The 16,430-nt window shown below is 45.8% G+C and overlaps 2 protein-coding genes across 9 annotated transcripts in view; one reads left to right on the top strand and one right to left on the bottom strand.

Annotated features, from left to right (window-relative positions):
• POLG2 (DNA polymerase gamma 2, accessory subunit) overlaps window positions 1-6,828 on the top strand; it is a 47,407-nt gene extending 40,579 nt beyond the window's left edge. The window contains exon 7 of the mRNA XM_058431668.1: window positions 6,768-6,828. Within this exon, the coding sequence (XP_058287651.1) occupies window positions 6,768-6,794 (27 nt within the window). The 3' untranslated portion in view covers window positions 6,795-6,828. The remainder of the gene's footprint in view (window positions 1-6,767) is intronic.
• Window positions 1-15,974, bottom strand: part of MILR1 (mast cell immunoglobulin like receptor 1) — a 32,448-nt gene extending 16,474 nt beyond the window's left edge. For 4 of the 8 annotated variants that reach the window (XM_032139664.2, XM_032139661.2, XM_058431670.1 and 1 more), the window contains exons 1-5: window positions 15,846-15,951; window positions 15,712-15,753; window positions 12,168-12,437; window positions 7,348-7,632; window positions 3,792-3,902 (exon numbers count right to left, since the gene is read on the bottom strand). In XM_032139664.2, the coding sequence (XP_031995555.1) occupies window positions 3,792-3,902; window positions 7,348-7,632; window positions 12,168-12,437; window positions 15,712-15,753; window positions 15,846-15,900 (763 nt within the window). In that variant the 5' untranslated portion in view covers window positions 15,901-15,951. Of the gene's footprint in view, window positions 1-3,791; window positions 3,903-7,347; window positions 7,633-12,167; window positions 12,438-15,711; window positions 15,754-15,845 lie in introns of all 8 variants that reach the window. The other 4 variants (XM_032139660.2, XM_058431671.1, XM_032139666.2 and 1 more) reach the window with 4 other exon arrangements.
• Between the last annotated feature and the right edge of the window lie 456 nt (window positions 15,975-16,430).

Consider the following 16,430-nt stretch of genomic DNA (forward strand, 5'->3'; position numbering starts at 1 on the left):
TTGGCCAGGCTGGTCTCAAACTCCTGACTTCAGGTGATCAAAGTGCTGGGATTACAGGCATGAGCCACTGTGCCCGGCCAGCCTCGCTGAATTCTATTGTAGCTCCAGCCAGTAACCAAAAATATTAATGCCACTTTTGCAAGAACCTGGACTTTTTATAAGAAGGAGAAATATGTTTCTAAGACATATGAGATGTGGGCCAGGATGCAGTGGCTCACGCCTGTAATCCCAGTGCTTTGGGAAGCTGAGGTGGGAGGATCACTTGAGGCCAGGAATTCAAGACCAGCCTGGGGAACACAGTGAGACCTTGTCTCTAAAAAGAATTTTGTAATTAAAAAAAAACAACAACTGTAATCCCAGCACTTTGGGAGACTGAGGCAGGAGGATGGTTTGAGTCCAGGAGTTCAAGACTAGCCTGGGAAACATGGTGAAACCTACAAAAAAAAAAAAAATTAGCCGAGCATGGTGGTGTGTGCCCGTGGTCCCAGCTACTCAGATAGCTGAGGCAGGAGGAGGCCTGGGAAGTCGAGGCTGCAGTGAGCCATGATTGCGCCACCGCACTCCAGCTTTGGGTGATGGAAGGGAGATCTTGTCTCAAAAAAAATAAAAAATGTTGGGCGCGGTGGCTCACCAGCCCCAGCACTTTGGGAGGCCGAGGTGGGCAGATCACGAGGTCAGGAGTTCAAGAGCAGCCTGGCCAACATAGTGAAACCCCATCTCTACTAAAAACACAAAAATTAGCCTAACGTGGTGGCAGGCGCCTGTAATCCCAGCTACTCGGGATGCTGAGGCAGGAGAAACGCTTGAACCTGGGAGGCGGAGGTTGCAGTGAGCAGAGATTGTGCCACTGCACTCCAGCCTGGGCAACAGAGGGAGACTCTGCCTCAAAAAAAAAAAAAAAAATTTAGCCAAGAGTTGTGGTGCATACCTGTATTCCCAGCTACTAGGGAGGCTAAGCTGGGAGGTTACAGTGAGCTATGATGGCACTACTGCACTCCAGCCTGGGCAACAGAGTGAAGCCCCATCTCTAAAAAAAATGCAATGAAATGAAATAAAATCTTAAAGATGCATCAGATGTATAACTTGTGACCTCTGTGTTCAAGTTTTATGTCAACTGAGTCCCTGACTTCTCTGAGTTGTGACTCTCTGGAGATGGTTCTCAATTGGTTCTCTTGCCAGTTCTAACAATATCTCCATGGCCCATTCCACAATTCAGAACACTGAGGCTCAGAAGCAACAGCCTGAGGGCTTGTCCAACAGCCCTCAGCTTGCTGATGGGCGCCAGTGCTGAGACACAAACTGTCTTTTGTGTAAATCTTCATATCCTTCTGCACTCATGTGCCAAATGAAAAAAACACTTTGAAGTCTTAACCAGCTGTGGCCATAAGATGTGAGGAATGAAAAGCAGAAACTGGGCTGAGTGCAGTGGCTCACGCCTGTAATCCCAGCACTTTGGGAGGCTGAGGTGGGAGGATCACCTGAGTCCAGGAGTTCAAGACCAGCCCAGGCAACATAGTGAGACCCCCATCTCTAAAAAACATTTTTTTAAAAAAGCTGTAACTGAGGCTTCTAATAACAATGACAAGTTTTCTGCTGGATGTAGCACTTAAGGTGGGGAAGAGAGAAATGATGCTTTTTTGTTTCTGTTCTTGTTTTTTTGAGTCTGATGTGTTTAATAAAGTTTTTTAAAAAAAATCTTATAGTAGAATAGATTATACTTTTACACTGAAAATCTAGAAAGCACAGAAATGTAGAAAGAAAAAATACATATATATTAGGTTGGTGCAAGAATAACTGTGGGCCGGGCATAATGGCTCGCATCTGTAATCCCAGCACTTTGGGAGGCTGAGGCGAGCAGATCACCTGAGGTCAGGAGTTCAAGACCAACCTGACCAACATGGTGAAACCCTGTCTTTACTAAAAATACATGGTGGTGGGTGCCTGTAATCCCAGTTACTCAGGAGGCTGAGGCAGGAGAATCACTTGAACCAGGGAGACAGAGGCTGCTGTGAGCCGAGATTGCACCACTGCACTCCAGCCTGGGCAACAGAGCAAGACTCCATTTCAAAAAAAAAAAAGTAATTGTGAGTTTTGCCATAAAAGTAATGGCAAAAATTGCAATTACTTATGCACCAACCTAATATTTTTAATACTTCCAGCTCCAAACAATTGTAAACCTTTCGAAGGTGTCTTTTGTGCTAATGAGATGACGCTTGTTTGTCCTCATGCACTGAGGCTCCCCTACGTATGTGGCAGATCTAGAGTCACTCAAGGCAAAGCTCTCGCTTGAGGCACTTGCAGTCAGGAGCAGCCACACCACTTGCAGCTCCCAGTGCGAAACGAACACTATTCACAGGCCTTAAACTTGTGTTTAATTAAGAACACAAGTTCTTGGCCTGGCACAGTGGCTCACGCCTATAATCCCAACACTTTGGGAGGCCGAGGTGGGAGGATCGTTTGAGCCCAAGTGTTCGAGACCAGCCTGGGCAACATAGTGAGGCCCCGTCTCTATTTAATATAGAATAAAAAAGAAGAGAGAGAGAGAAAAAAGAAAAAGGAACACAAGTTCTTAAAGTCATGACCAAGTACATCTTTCACAAGCAGTCATACAAGGAAGAGAAAAGGGCCTCTTGTTTAAAAACATTAATAATTGCACACCCACGTTCCTAGCATTATTAAACAATAGACAAAAGGTGGAAGCAACCCGGGTACCCATGGGGGATAAATGGATAAACAAAGTATGGTGTATTTATGTACAATGGGGCATTCTTCAGTCTTATCAAGGAAGGAAATTCTGACACATACGACAACATGGATGAATCTTGAGGACATTAATCGAAGTGAAATAAGCCAGTTATGAAAGGACAAATGCTTCCACTTCTATGAGGTGCCTAGAGGAGTCAAACTAATAGAGATAGAAAGCATAATGCTGGTTGGCAGAGCCTGGGGGAAGAGGGGATGGGGAGCTAGTGTGTAATGGGGACAGAGTTTCAATTTGGGAAGATGAAAAAGTTCTGGACATGGATGGTGGAGAAGTGTGCATGACAATGGGAATGTGCTTAATGCCACTGAACTATGCATTTAAGCATGGTTAAAGTGGCCAATTTAGTGTTATGTATATTTTACCACCATTAACAATTTTTAAAAGAGTGTTCAAAAAATTATTAAGACTTTCAAGATGCGGCCAGGAGCAGTGGCTCACGCCTGTAATCCCAGCACTTTGGGAAACTGAGGCAGGCGGCTCACCTGAGGCTAGGAGTTCGAGACCAGCCTAGCCAACATGGCGAAACCCTATCTCTACTAAAAATACAAAAAATTAGCTGGGTGTGGTGGCAGACACCTGTAATCCCAGCTTCTCGGGAGGCTGAGGCAGGAGAATTGCTTGAACCCAGGAGGCGGAAGCTGCAGTGAGCCGAGATCGCACCACTGCACTCCAGCCTGGGGAAACAAGAGCAAAATTTGGTCTCAAAAATAAATAAATAAATAAATACCAAATGTGGAGTTCTTCTTGGCACAGGGCCCTGTGTGACTGCACAGGCTGCACGTCTGTGAAGCCAGCTCTGCTTGCCCTCAATCAGAAAAGGCTTTCCCTGGAGAAAGAATTACCCTCTGCATGAACCGTTCAGGAAGTCTATTCCATTCCCGCCCCCCTTTCTCATCTTTTCCTCCTATTTTCATTTTCTCCCTATTCTAGTTCCAATCCCCTTTTCTCTTTCTCCTCACCCACTGTCCTGCTGTCTGTATCCCAAACCCATGGGAAAACGGGTGGTAAAGCAACTAAAAGAACTTACTTGCTTTGTATTTGGGCAGTACCCAAAAAGCCAGAATTAGGATTATCACCACCAGCAGCAGTAATAACCCCGGAAGTAGTAGCTTCAGACAGAAAGGACAGCTGTCTCCGCCTGGAAGAAGACAGCATCCATTGGTGACCATAGCATTTTCTTTTCCAATGACATTAAGCCAGTAAGTGTTTTAGAAAAGGTGATGTCTCCCAAGTTAACCAATGTACTATGCACCCAGGTTCCCAAGTGGTCATGACATCTAAAACTCATGGGACTTATTAGTCAATAAAGTTCTTGACCAGGCGTGGTGGCTCACACCTGTAATCCCAGCACTTTCGGAGATCAAGGTGGGAGGATCGCCTGAGGCCAGGAGTTTGAGACCGGCCTGGGCAACATAGTGAGGCCCTGTTTCTACAAAATAAATACATAAATAAAAATTAGCCAGTAGTGATGGCATGTGCCTATGATCCCAGCTACTCAGGAGGCTGAGGCAGGGGGATCGCTTGAGCCCAGGAGGTGGAGACTGCACTGAGCTATGATTGTGCCACTGCACTCCAGCCTGAGTGACAGAACCAGACCCTGTCTCAATAAATAAATAAGTTAATAAATAAATAAAAATAGGTTGAGCTCAGTGGCTCACACTTGTAATCCTAGCACTTTGGGAGGCCAAAGTGGGTAGATTACCTGAGGTCAGGAGTTCGAGACCAGCCTGGCCAACATGGTGAAACCCCGTCTCTCCCCAAAATATAAAAATTAGCTGGGCCTGGTGGCGTGTGCCTGTATTTCCAGCTACTTGGGAGGCTGAGGCATGAGAATCGCTTGAACCCAGGAGGCGGAGGTTGCAATGAGCTGAGATCATGCCATTGCACTCCAGACTGGGTGAGTGAGACTCCATCTCAAATAAATAAATAAATAAATAAATAAATAAATAAATAAATAAAATAAAATAAAAATAATAAAGTTTAAAAAGTCATGACCAAGCACATCTTCCATAGGGGCCACCAAAGAAGAGAAAAGCAGCAAAGCATTTAACAGGACGAACACCAGCAACATTTCTGGGGTCATGAGCACCAGAAAAGCCTGGGTGTTTACTGGGCGAGGCCCTGAGCCCTGGCAGCATGTTTTGTGTCATCCAAACAACCGCCAGTTGTTGAGTTTTAGCTGCAGGCCAGACAATGTGTCAGGCACTTCGCCTGTGTTGCCTTTTTTATCCCATTGGCATCACTCCCATTTTATAGATGAGGTGAGTAAGGCTCAGAGAGGTAAAATGACTTTCCTAAGGTCACACAGCCAGTGAATGGAAGGGCTGTGACTCATAGCCAAGTGCCTGACTCCAGCAGGCTGCCTCACTTGTTAGATCACGCTCACTGAATACCAGGGTGTGGGCTCTGTTCTGAGGATGTGGCTGGGTGAATTGGTCAATGTCCAAGTGTGCCTTGTGCCTTTGCTAACCTAGTTTTTCTTTTCTTTCTTCCTCTTTATCTTTTTTCTTTCAGACAGGGTCTCGCTCTGTTGCGCAGGCTGGAATGCAGGGCACGACGATCACAGCTCACTGCAGCCTCGACCTCTCAGGCTCAAGCAATCCTCCTACCTCATCCTCCGAGTAGCTGAGACCACAGGCATGCACCACCACATTCGGCTAATTTTTTTTATTTTCTGTAGAGACAGGGGTTTTGCCATGTTGCCCAGGCTGGTCTCAAACTCCTGGGCTCAAGTGATCTGCCAGCTACAACCTTCCAAAGTGCTGGGATTACAGGTGTGAGCCACTGCACACGACCTAGTTTTCCTTCTATCCTTCTACCTTGACAAATGCACCTTCAGAAGGACCTGGAATGTCAGGTTTGAATCTGGAATTCTCAGACTTTCCAGAGTTTGGCATCAGGACGTAGCAGCATGGACAGAACCCACTGAAGTCCCGGGCTGCCCCGCTCCCCACCTGGGCTCTGACCTGCACCCTAAGGGGCCTTGCATGCACATGGACGCCCCAGCCCACATGTGCAAACTCCATCCACACCCCCCATAAACAGCTCCCTTGGCTCAGGTCCAGGGATGCTCATACCCTCACTGTGGGCCACTCTCAGGAGGATGAGCTGGGGGAGAGACTGGTACAGGCCCTGGAAATGGGTTCTGATCTGATTGGGCAGGGGATTTGGGTTCAGGTACCCAGAGTGTGGAGCAGAAAAGTGGGAGTATAGGGTCCAGGTGGGTGCATCCCCATGGCTCCCTGAACCCCTCAGCCTAGGGGAAGGTGCATAGCTCAGAGGTACCAGACCAGAGCCCACCAAACGCAGGGCTTGGCCAAAGGCCTCTCTTGCCCTGAGCCAAGGGTGGTGCAGGAATCTGGACTCACCATCATTAGGAGTGGAGCAATAAACAGCCAAGCAGGAGGGCATGGTATTAGAAATCAGTACAAGATGGCCAGGCACAGTGGCTCACACCTGTTATCCCAGCATTTTGGGAGGCCGAGGTGGGCAGATTGCTTGGGGCCAGGAGTTCGAGACCAGCCTGGCCAACATGGTGCAAACCCGTCTCTACTGAAAATACAGAAATTAGCCAAGTGTGGTGGGCCGGTGTCTGTAGTCCCAGCTACTGAGGAGGCTGAAGCATGAGAATCTCTAGAACCTGGGAGGCAAAGGTTGCAATGAGCTGAGATCGCACCACTGCACTCCAGCCTGGGCAACAGAGTGACACTCTGTCAAAAAAGAAAGAAAGAAAGAAGAAAGAGAGAAAGGAAGGAAGGAAGGAAGGAAGGAAGGAAGGAAGGAAGGAAGGAGAGAGAGAGAGAGAGAGAGAGAAAGAAAGAAAGAAAGAAAGAAAGAAAGAGAAAGAAAGAAAGAAAGAAAGAAAGAAAGAAAGAAAGAAAGAAAGAAAGAAAAGAAAGAAGGAAAGAGAGAGAGAAAGGAAGGAAGGAAGGAAGGAAGGAAGGAAGGAAGGAAGGAAGAGAAAGAAAGAAAGGCATACAAGATGACGAATAAAGAAAACCAGGCTGGGCGCGGTGGCTCACGCTTGTAATCCCAGCACTTTGGGAGGCCGAAGCGGGTGGATCACGAGGTCAGGAGATCGAGACCACTGTGAAATCCTGTCTCTACTAAAAATACAAAAAATTAGCTGGGTGTGGTGGCGGGCGCCTGTAGTCCCAGCTACTCCAAGAGGCTGAGGCAGGAGAATGGCGTGAACCCGGGAGGCAGAGCTTGCAGTGAGCCGAGACTGCACCACTGCACTCCAGCCTGGGCGACAGAGAGAGACTCCGTCTCAAAAAAAAAAAAAACCAAAAAAAAACAAACAAAAAAAGAAAACCAAAACACCTGGCAGTTCCAAGAGAGATGCAAATTGGAAGGGCAGGGCAGAAAGTTTTGCCACAAGTCCCCCTCCTGTTCCAGCTTCTAGGATTTTCTATGGTTCCTTTATGGCAGAAAGCAACCCCATGAGAGTTTGCGTGGACTCTGTCAAAGGGACCCTTCATGTGGAAACAGGTGGCCACAGTGGGAAATGGGCGGGCAGAGGAGCAGCTGCAGTTTCTGGAAGCGAGTTCAGACCTGGCTGAAGGAACTCAGGTCGCTCTTACCTGTTGAGGGCATGGTGACAGGTTGACTGTATGTTGCATAGTTAGGCAATCTGTTTTTAGCTTCACACCTATACTCTTCCTCTTCTCCAGGATTCTTCTTGGTTAAGTTAAATTCAGCAGGCTCCCTGTCGTACTTGGAAATAGCTGGTGATATGGCAACATGATTTTCAAAGAAAGTGTAATTGATGGGCAGCGAGCCATTGACTGAGAGGCAATGTAATGTTATATGTCGGTCTGTTTCTATTTGCATGGCCATAATGTTCAGCACTGGGGCAGTCACTGGGTCTGGAAGAATGAAAGTGAACATGAAAAGGATAAACAGACTGGGTGCGCTCACTCAGACCACAAATATGAGTGGAACCCTTACTCCATTCCAGGCTGTGGAACCAAAATGAACGACCCCCTTCCTGAGAAGTCAAGAAGCTCACGGCCCACTGAGAAAGGCCAATGGCCATGTGGCCAACCCCGTGCAGTGTGTTGTTAGCTGAGGTTCTCAGCCCAGTGCTGAGAAAACCAGAGTGTGGAGGGCATCTCTCTGCTTTGAGGAACTGGGGTGCAAGCTTGCCCTTCCTAGAATTCACAATCTATTTATTGTTAATAATGAATATAATTTTGTCAATGATCCAGTTCTAAGTATGAAGTTGAGAAGTGGTTTTTTATGTTTATTTTTTATAAACATAGGGTCTTACCATGTTGGCCAGGTTGGTCTTGAACTCCTGGCCTAAAGTGACCCTCCCACCTTGAATTCCCAAAGTGCTGCGGTTACAGGCAGGAGCCACCACACCCGGCCGAAGAAGTGCTTTTATTCTCAATCCTTGTAAATTTGTAGTGGGTTTTTTTTAATCCAAAAATATCATTTTATTTTCAATGTATTTATTTATTCAGAGACAGAGTTTTTGCACTTTCGACCATGCTGGAATGAAATGGCACAATTATAGCTCATTGTAACCTCAAACTCCCAGGCTCGAGCGATCCTCTGCCTCAGCCTCCCCTGAGGCTGGCAGGTGCACACTGCTGGCTAATTTTTAAATGTTTTGTAGAGACAGGGTCTCGCTATGTTGCCTGGGCTGGTCTCAAACTCATGGCTTCAAGTGATTTTCCCTCCTCAGCCTCCCAAAGTGCTGGGATTTCAGGTGTGAGCCACCATGCCCAGCCCCCAAAATATCGTTTTCTCTAACTGTGCTTTTATTTATAGAACTCAGCTGCACAATTATCTTTCACTTCCTCTAAAGAGAAGGCAGTAACCCTGCTAACTAGATTCAAGAGAAATTCTCAACAGGAAATGGGTCTGCTACACTCTGTTAGATAATAGCCTATTCTATGACCTAACAGAAAAACCCAGCTATACATGTTATTATACATATATAAAACGCATTAATAAGACAGTATTATAGGAAAGGAAGAAAAGTTAAGTATCTATTATGTGCCAGGCATGCCATTCACATGATCTCATTTGACCTTCACGACAGTCCTGCAGTGTGGATAGTATCATGCCCATTCCACAGATGAACCAACTGTGCTTCAGACAGATTGAGAAATTTGCCCAAGGTCACACAGCTAGTAAATGGCTGAGTCAAGACTGACTTCAAGGGTCCACACTTAAAAACATTTTTTTTTTAAATTTACTTTCTTTTCTGTTTTGAGACGGAGTCTCACTGTGTCACCCAAGCTGGAGTGCAGTGACACGATCTCAGCTCATTGCAACCTCTACCTCCCAGGTTCAAGTAATTCTCCTGCCTCAGCCTCCCAAGTAGCTGGGGATTACAGGTGCCCACCACCATGCCTGGCTAATTTTTGTATTTTTAGTACAGAGAGGGTTCCACCATGTTGACCAGACTGGTCTTGAACTACTGACCTCAAGTGATCTGCCCCCACTGGACCTCCCAAAGTGCTGGGATTACAGGCGTGAGCCACCACAGCTGGCCCTGTGTTCTCTTTAAACATTTGATGAGTGAGCACTTTGGGAGGCCGAGGCGGGCAGATCACGAGGTCAGGAGATTGAGACCATCCTGGCTAACATGGTGAAACCCCGTCTCTACTAAAAATACAAAAAAAAAAAAAAAATTAGCCAGGCGTGGTGGCAGGCGCCTGTAGTCCCAGCTACTCGGGAGGCTGAGGCAGGAGAATGGCATGAACCTGGGAGGCAGAGCTCGCAGTGAGCCGAGATGGTGCCACTGCACTCCAGCCTGGGCAACAGGGCAAGATCCATCTCAAAAAAAAAAAAAAATTGATGAGTGAATGAGTGATTAATGAATTTGTGTTTGTGGCTCATTGTTTCAACCCTTACTGGGTTGGGGACAACACTATGTTTCAGGCCTCATTAAAAGCCCAGTAGTACAATTGCTTGCATGGAGTAGGTACTCAGTAGTGCCTATTGATCTGGCCTAACTGAAGATAATATAGTTTTATAATCTACCAAGATAGTTTTATTACCGGACTGTGTAAGTACCCTAACAAATTGCAGGAAGGTCGTGCACAGAAAACATATGAACTGATGGGCTTATTGCCGAGCGCAGCAGGAGTCTGACCACTAGAGAATGCCATCAACTATGTTCCTGCCTTCACATATCCATCATATTCCAGTAACATGTTTGCAGGGATTTTCCCCCTCCTTCTTCCTTTTCCTTTCACAAGGAATACACTCAGTTTATGTCCAAAGATCATTGGGATTTTTTTTTTTTCTTGAGACAGGGTGTCTCTCTGTCACCCAGGCTGCAGTGCAGTGCTGCAATCACAGCACACTGCAGCCTTGAACTCCTGGGCTGAGGCAATCCTCCCAACTCAGCCTTCTGAGTAGTTGGCACTATAGGCATGCCACCACGCTCAGCTACATATATATATTTTTTAACTTTTTGTAGACACATGGTCTCCATATAGTTCCCAGGCTGGTCTCAAATTCCTGGGCTCAGGTGATCCTCCCGCCTCAGCCTCCCAAAGTGCTGGGATTATACCTGTGAGACACTGCACCTGGCCAAGATAATTGGTTCTAACCTGGAGTCCGTAGCATTCTCTAAAACCTTATGCAGAAATTTGTATATGTAGTTTTATGAGCATTTCTCTGGAGAAGATATTCATTGCCGTCATTAGATTATTAAGACAGTTATAACCTAAACAGCTAAGAATCACTGAGCTACAGCAATGTCACCCAGAGAACTTTCTGTGATGATGGGAATGGTCTACATCTGTGTTGTCCAATGTGGCAGCCACCAGCTACAGGTGTGGCTACCAAGCCTTGAAATGTAACTGAGACTGTGGAGTGAAATTTTTTATTTCATCTAATTTTAATTAACTTGATTTTAATTATGGCACGTGCTTGTAATCCAAGCTATTCAGGATGCTGAGGTGGGAGGATCTCTTAAGAACAGGAGTTTGAGGCTGCAATGGGCTTTGATTGCCTGTGAGTAGCCTCTGCACTCCAGCCTGGGTGACATAGGCTATTAAATAAATTTTGGCCAGGAGCAGTGGCACACGCCTGTAATCCCAGCACTTTGGGAGGCTGAGGTGGGTGGATCACCTGAGGTCAGGAGTTCAAGACCAGCCTGGTCAACATGGTGAAACCCCATCTCTATTAAAAATACAAAAATTAGCTGGGCATGGTGGTGCATGCCTATAATCCTAGCTACTCGGGAGGCTGAGGTGGGAGAATTGCTTGAACTTGAAAGGCAGAGGTTGCAGTGAGCTGAGATCATGCCACTGCACTACAGCCTGGGTGACAGGGCAAGACTCCATCTCAAAAAAATTTAAATAAATGAATAAATAAATAAATAAATAAAATAAAATAAAACAAAACAAACAAATAAATTTAAACAGTACCGTACTGGATAACATAGACATAGAGGACCACTCAAGAGTTATCAGGAAGTCAGGGTCCCTACGCTTTGAAGTCTCCAGGTATAACATACATGTGTTACCTAGAAGCCTTCTCTCCTCTCACAGGAGTCCATTATCAAGGTCACCTTCACGGATGAGGCCCTTAAAGCTAGGCAGTAACAGGCTTGGGGTGGGAAAACAGGACAGGAAAACACAGAAGTAGTGAGATGTGGCTGGGCAGGAAGAGTGCTAGCGGATGGGGCCCCTGACACTAAGGAAGCAGTGGGAAAGGCCTGGGGCCTTGAAGACCCTCTCCAAGGGGCCCAGGGCTTCAGAAAAAAAAAAAAAAAAAAGTGGTTTTTGCCCACACAATGGGAATCACAGAATAAAGTTTCTAGAAAAGACCTCAACAATTATCGTTGAGATATAAGACTTTTGCCTAAAGATATAAGACTATTATCTGACATGGTCGAAAGTCTTTGAAAGAGAAGGTGAAATGGAATGATTAAGAATAGAGAACTCACTGGGCGCGGTGGCTCACCACTGTAATCCCAGCACTTCGGGAGGCTGAGGCAGGCAGATCACCTGAGGTCAGGAGTTCGAGACCAGCCTCACCAACATGGTGAAACCTCGTCTCAAATAAAAATACAAAAATTAGCCAGGCGTGGTGATGGGTGCCTGTAATCCCAGCTACTCGGGAGGCTGAGGCAGGAGAATGGCGTGAACCCGGGAGGTGGAGTTTGCAGTGGACCATGATTGCACCACTGTACTCCAGCCTGGGCAACTGAGTGAGACTGTTTCAAAAAAAAAAAAAAAGAATAGAGATCTCAAAAATTAAAAAATTAAAAGATACTTCCTGTTGACCAGGTCTAAAAATAAAAAAAGAATAAAACTCACAGTAACATAATTTCCAGGTTTTAAGTGTTCACAAGGATCATGGAGAGCCCCTCAGAGAACCAGAAACGACCCTATAAATGATAGCGGCTCCAAGGAACAGGCACTCTACTTACCTACAATTGTGAAGCTGAAGTCACGACTGTATTTTGAACAGCTGGTAACTTGGGCTTTGCATTTGTAGGGGCCTGATTCATGGGCTTCTGTGATGCTTAGGTTAAAAATCGCAGGTTCACCTTTTCCATCCTGGGTTCCCAGGTGTGTCTTATGTCGAAACAATGAATAGGTGATCTGCAGTGATTTGTTCTTATGGGAACAAAACATGGATACATTTTGACCCTTCATAACCACATTAGTCTTTGAGTCCAAACATGGAGAAGGGAATTCTGAAAAACAAAATGACACAAGAAAAAGTCCTTGTTAAGATCCTGGCTGGGCAAGGTGGCTCACGCCTCTAATCCCAGCACTTTGGGTGGCCGAGGCAGGTGGATCACTTGAGGCCATGAGTTCGAGACCAGCCTGGGCAACATGGCAAAACCCTGTCTCCACTAAAAATACAAAAATTAGCCAGTATGGTGGCGGGCACCTGTAATCCCAGCTACTCAGGAGGCTGAGGCAGGAGAATTGCTGGAACCCGGGAGGCGGAGGTTGCAGTGAGCCAAGATCATGCCACTGCACTCCAGGCTGGGTGACAGAGTGAGACTACCTCAAAAAATAAAAATAAAAATAATAATAAAAAGTTCTTGAAGCTAGGTGTGGTGGTTGACGCCTATAATCCTAGCACTTTGGGAGGCTGTGGTGGGAGGATCACTTGAGGTCTGGAGTTCGAGAACAGCCTGGGCAACAAGTGAGACCTCATCTCTAATTTTTAAAAAACAAAACAGAACAAAAAAAACATAGCTGGGACCAATGGATGGCTTGGGTGGAAGACAGATTTAGACTCTTCAAAAATGCTTTTAAAAATGCAATAAACTCTCCTCCCACTCTTTGATCCGGACAATTAACATTTTCTCAGTCTTATATAAACTCAACTTTTTATTTTTTTTTTTGAGACAGAGTCTCACTCTGTTGGCCAGGCTGGAGTGCAGTGGCACCATCTTGACTCACCACAGCCCCCACCTTCCAGGCTCAACTGATCCTCCTGCCTCAGCCTCCTGAGTGGCTGAACTATAGGCACACACCACCATGCCCAGCTAATTTTTGTAGTTTTGGTAGAGACAGGGTTTCACCATGTTGTCCAGGCTGGTCTTGAACTCCTGACCTCAAGTGACTGCCTGCCTCAGGCTCCCAAAGTGCCGGGATTACAGGTGTGAGTCACTGTGCCCCGCCATATAAACTCGACTTTAAGACAAGACCTAAACTACCTTTCCAACCAAATAGCCATCCCTAAGTTTTTTTTTATATAGGAATGCTAGAGCTTTTGTGGCCAGCAAACATGAAAAAGATGCTCAACTTCACAAGTAATGAGGCAACTGCAAATTAAAACAACACTGAGATATCATTTTTCACTCATCAGATTGGCACAAATTTTAAAAATGATTGGCAAGGCATGGTGGCTCACGCCTGTAATCCCAGCAATTTGGGAGGCTGAGGCAGGCAGATCTCTTGAGTCCAGGAGTTCTAGACCAGCCCGGGCAAATGGTGAAACCCTGTCTCTACTAAAAATACAAAAATTAGCTGGGCACGGTGGTGCATACCTGTATGGCACTACTCAGGAGGCTGAGGTGGGAGGATCAATTGAGCTTGGAAGGTCGAGGCTGTGGAAAGCTAAGATCGCGCCACTGCACTCCAGCCTGGGCGACAGAGCAGAGACTCTGTCTCAAAGAAAGAAAGAAAAAAAAAAAAGCCCTAAATAACATTTAAAAGTAAAAGTGATTATATCCACCATTGGGGAGTGGGTGGGGAAACTCACCCACCGTTGGTGACTGATAGGATACGATCAGCCTTGTTGGGAGGGCAACTTAGCAGGGTCTGTAACAATTTAAATGTGTATGCCCTCTGACCTTGCAATTTCAATTCTAGAATTTTATTCCACAGAGATGCTTTCAAGCTCTCATGCATCCACAAAGGACATTTCGTACAAGGATGTTTATTGTAGTATTGTTTATATTGCCCCCAAAAAGCGGAACGATAAATAAGCATGGTTAAATGAATCATGGCTGAGTCTTAAAATACCATGCAGTTGTTGAAAAAGAGAAGCTAAGGCTGGTGTGGTAGCTCATTCCTGTAACCCCAGCACTTTGGGAGGCTGAGGCAGGAGGATCACGAGGTCAAGAGTTCAAGAACAGCCCGGCCAACATGGTGAAACCCCGTCTCTACCAAAAAACAATACAAAAATTACCCAGGCATGGTGGCACGTGCCTGTAATCCCAGCTACTCGGGAGGCTGAGGCAGGAGGATCCCTTGAACCCAGGAGGCGGAGGTTGCAGTGAGCCGAGATTGCACCACTGTACTCCAGCCTGGGCAACGAGAGTGAAACTCTGTCTCAAAAACAAACAAACAAAAAAAGATAATAAATACAAAATGACTGTTGATAACGGCTGCTTCTGGAAGTAGGAAGGGGAGAAGGATTGGAGGAGGACTGTAACAGAACTTTTACATTTTATAACAGTAACAACAACCACCTTGGCTATCACTTATGGATGGTTTACCATATGCCTGTCACTGTGACGAGGAGCAGGGATTGTCTCATTTGATCTGCACACTAGCCTACCAGGTAGGTGCTTTTATTACCCACTTCACAGATGAAAGAAATTACGGTGTCTCACGCCTGTAATCCCAGCATTTTGGGAGGCCAAGGCGGGCAGATCACAAGGTCAGGAGATTGAGACCATCCTGGCTAACGATGTGAAACCCCGTCACTACAAAAAATACAAAAAATTAGCCAGGCTTCGTGGCACACGCCTGTAGTCCCAGCTACTCGGGAGGCTGAGGCAGGAGAATCACTTGAACCTGGGAGGCGGAGGTTGCAGTGAGCCGAGATTGCACCACTGACTCCAGCCTGGGCGACAGACTGAGACTCCATCTCAAAAAAGAAAGAAAAGAAGGCAGGGCAGGGCAGGGCAGGGCAAGGCAAGGCAAGGCAGGAAGAAAATTAATGTCAAACTGGGTGTGTCATGAGCTCAGGCTGCTGGCTGGTAACTAGTAGAACCAGAGTTAGACCACTTCCCAATATATATTTCTAGTGTTGCTTGAATTATTTCACAATAATTCTGTGGGTTTTTTTTATTTTGTTTTGTTTTTTTAAGAAACGAGGTATCACTATGTTGTTCAGGCTGGCCTCAAACTCCTGAGCTCAAGCAATCCTACCCCATTAGCCTCCCAAAGTGCTGGGATTACAGGCCTGAGGCACCACGCCCAGCCTGTGTGTTGCCTTTCTAGTTAAAACTCAACAACCATAAAACAACAATAACAAGGAAAGTTAGAAAACTTTCATTGTGAAAACAATTTCAATATTTTTCTCACTGAGTCTCAGAAAAAAACACTGCAATCCCCTCTCTAAAATCATTTTATTTTAAACGATAGATAATTGAAAAGACTGTTCTTTGGTTGTTCATAAAAGCTCAGAAACACTTTTGAATGGACGCTTATGTTGCAATCAGACTGTCTCACCACTTCAATGAAAATGGTTTCAATAAGAAAGAAGTAAATGAAACTTACCATTTGTTTTCATTGCCTCACAGTCCAATACAGCTTTTCTACCTGAAAGAGAGAAAAGGAACACGATAAAGTTCACTTTCCACATGACGCGTTGGCTTGGAGGTTCGAGCCTCAGAATGATAAGGGGGGCTTACATGTGACAGAAGAAAATATGCTCCAGAAAAGGAGCCTGTTCAAATGGCTCCACATTCTCCCAAATGAAGTCCAAGACGGGGTCAGAAGGCATAGTAGCACCACAGTCGTGAGTCACTCAGAGAGCTTCCTCTTTTTCTTAGCCAAGTTAAGGAAATCAGAGGGTTTGACGAGCTTTGCATAATACTGGTTCGTTTGACCAATCCGTCTTCCTCTGTGAGTTCCTGTAAGAAGAGAGATATTTGGTAAATTGCCACTCCCCTGCACCCCCCGCCGAACCCCCCCCACACCCCCATACCGTCCCATGCTGGCTGGGAAAGAGAAGAGGTAAACCTGACTGTTACATTGTCTATGTAAACCCGTCTGATCTCCTTGCTCTGGACTCAGTCTATGCCAAAAGGAGTTTGGTGGAAGTTTGATTTAGTCTTTGGAAGCAAACCGACTGTCTTAAGCAGATACATACAAATATTGTATCAAAAATGCCTGCTTTTTTTTTTTTTTTTTTTTTTTTTTGAGACTGGCCTCACTCTCTCACCCAGGTTGGAGTAGAGTGCTGTGATCATAGCTCATTGCAGCCTCAAACTCCT

This window comes from Hylobates moloch, unplaced genomic scaffold (genome assembly GCF_009828535.3).
Source record: "Hylobates moloch isolate HMO894 unplaced genomic scaffold, HMol_V3 SCAFFOLD_19, whole genome shotgun sequence".
NCBI lineage: Eukaryota > Metazoa > Chordata > Mammalia > Primates > Hylobatidae > Hylobates > Hylobates moloch.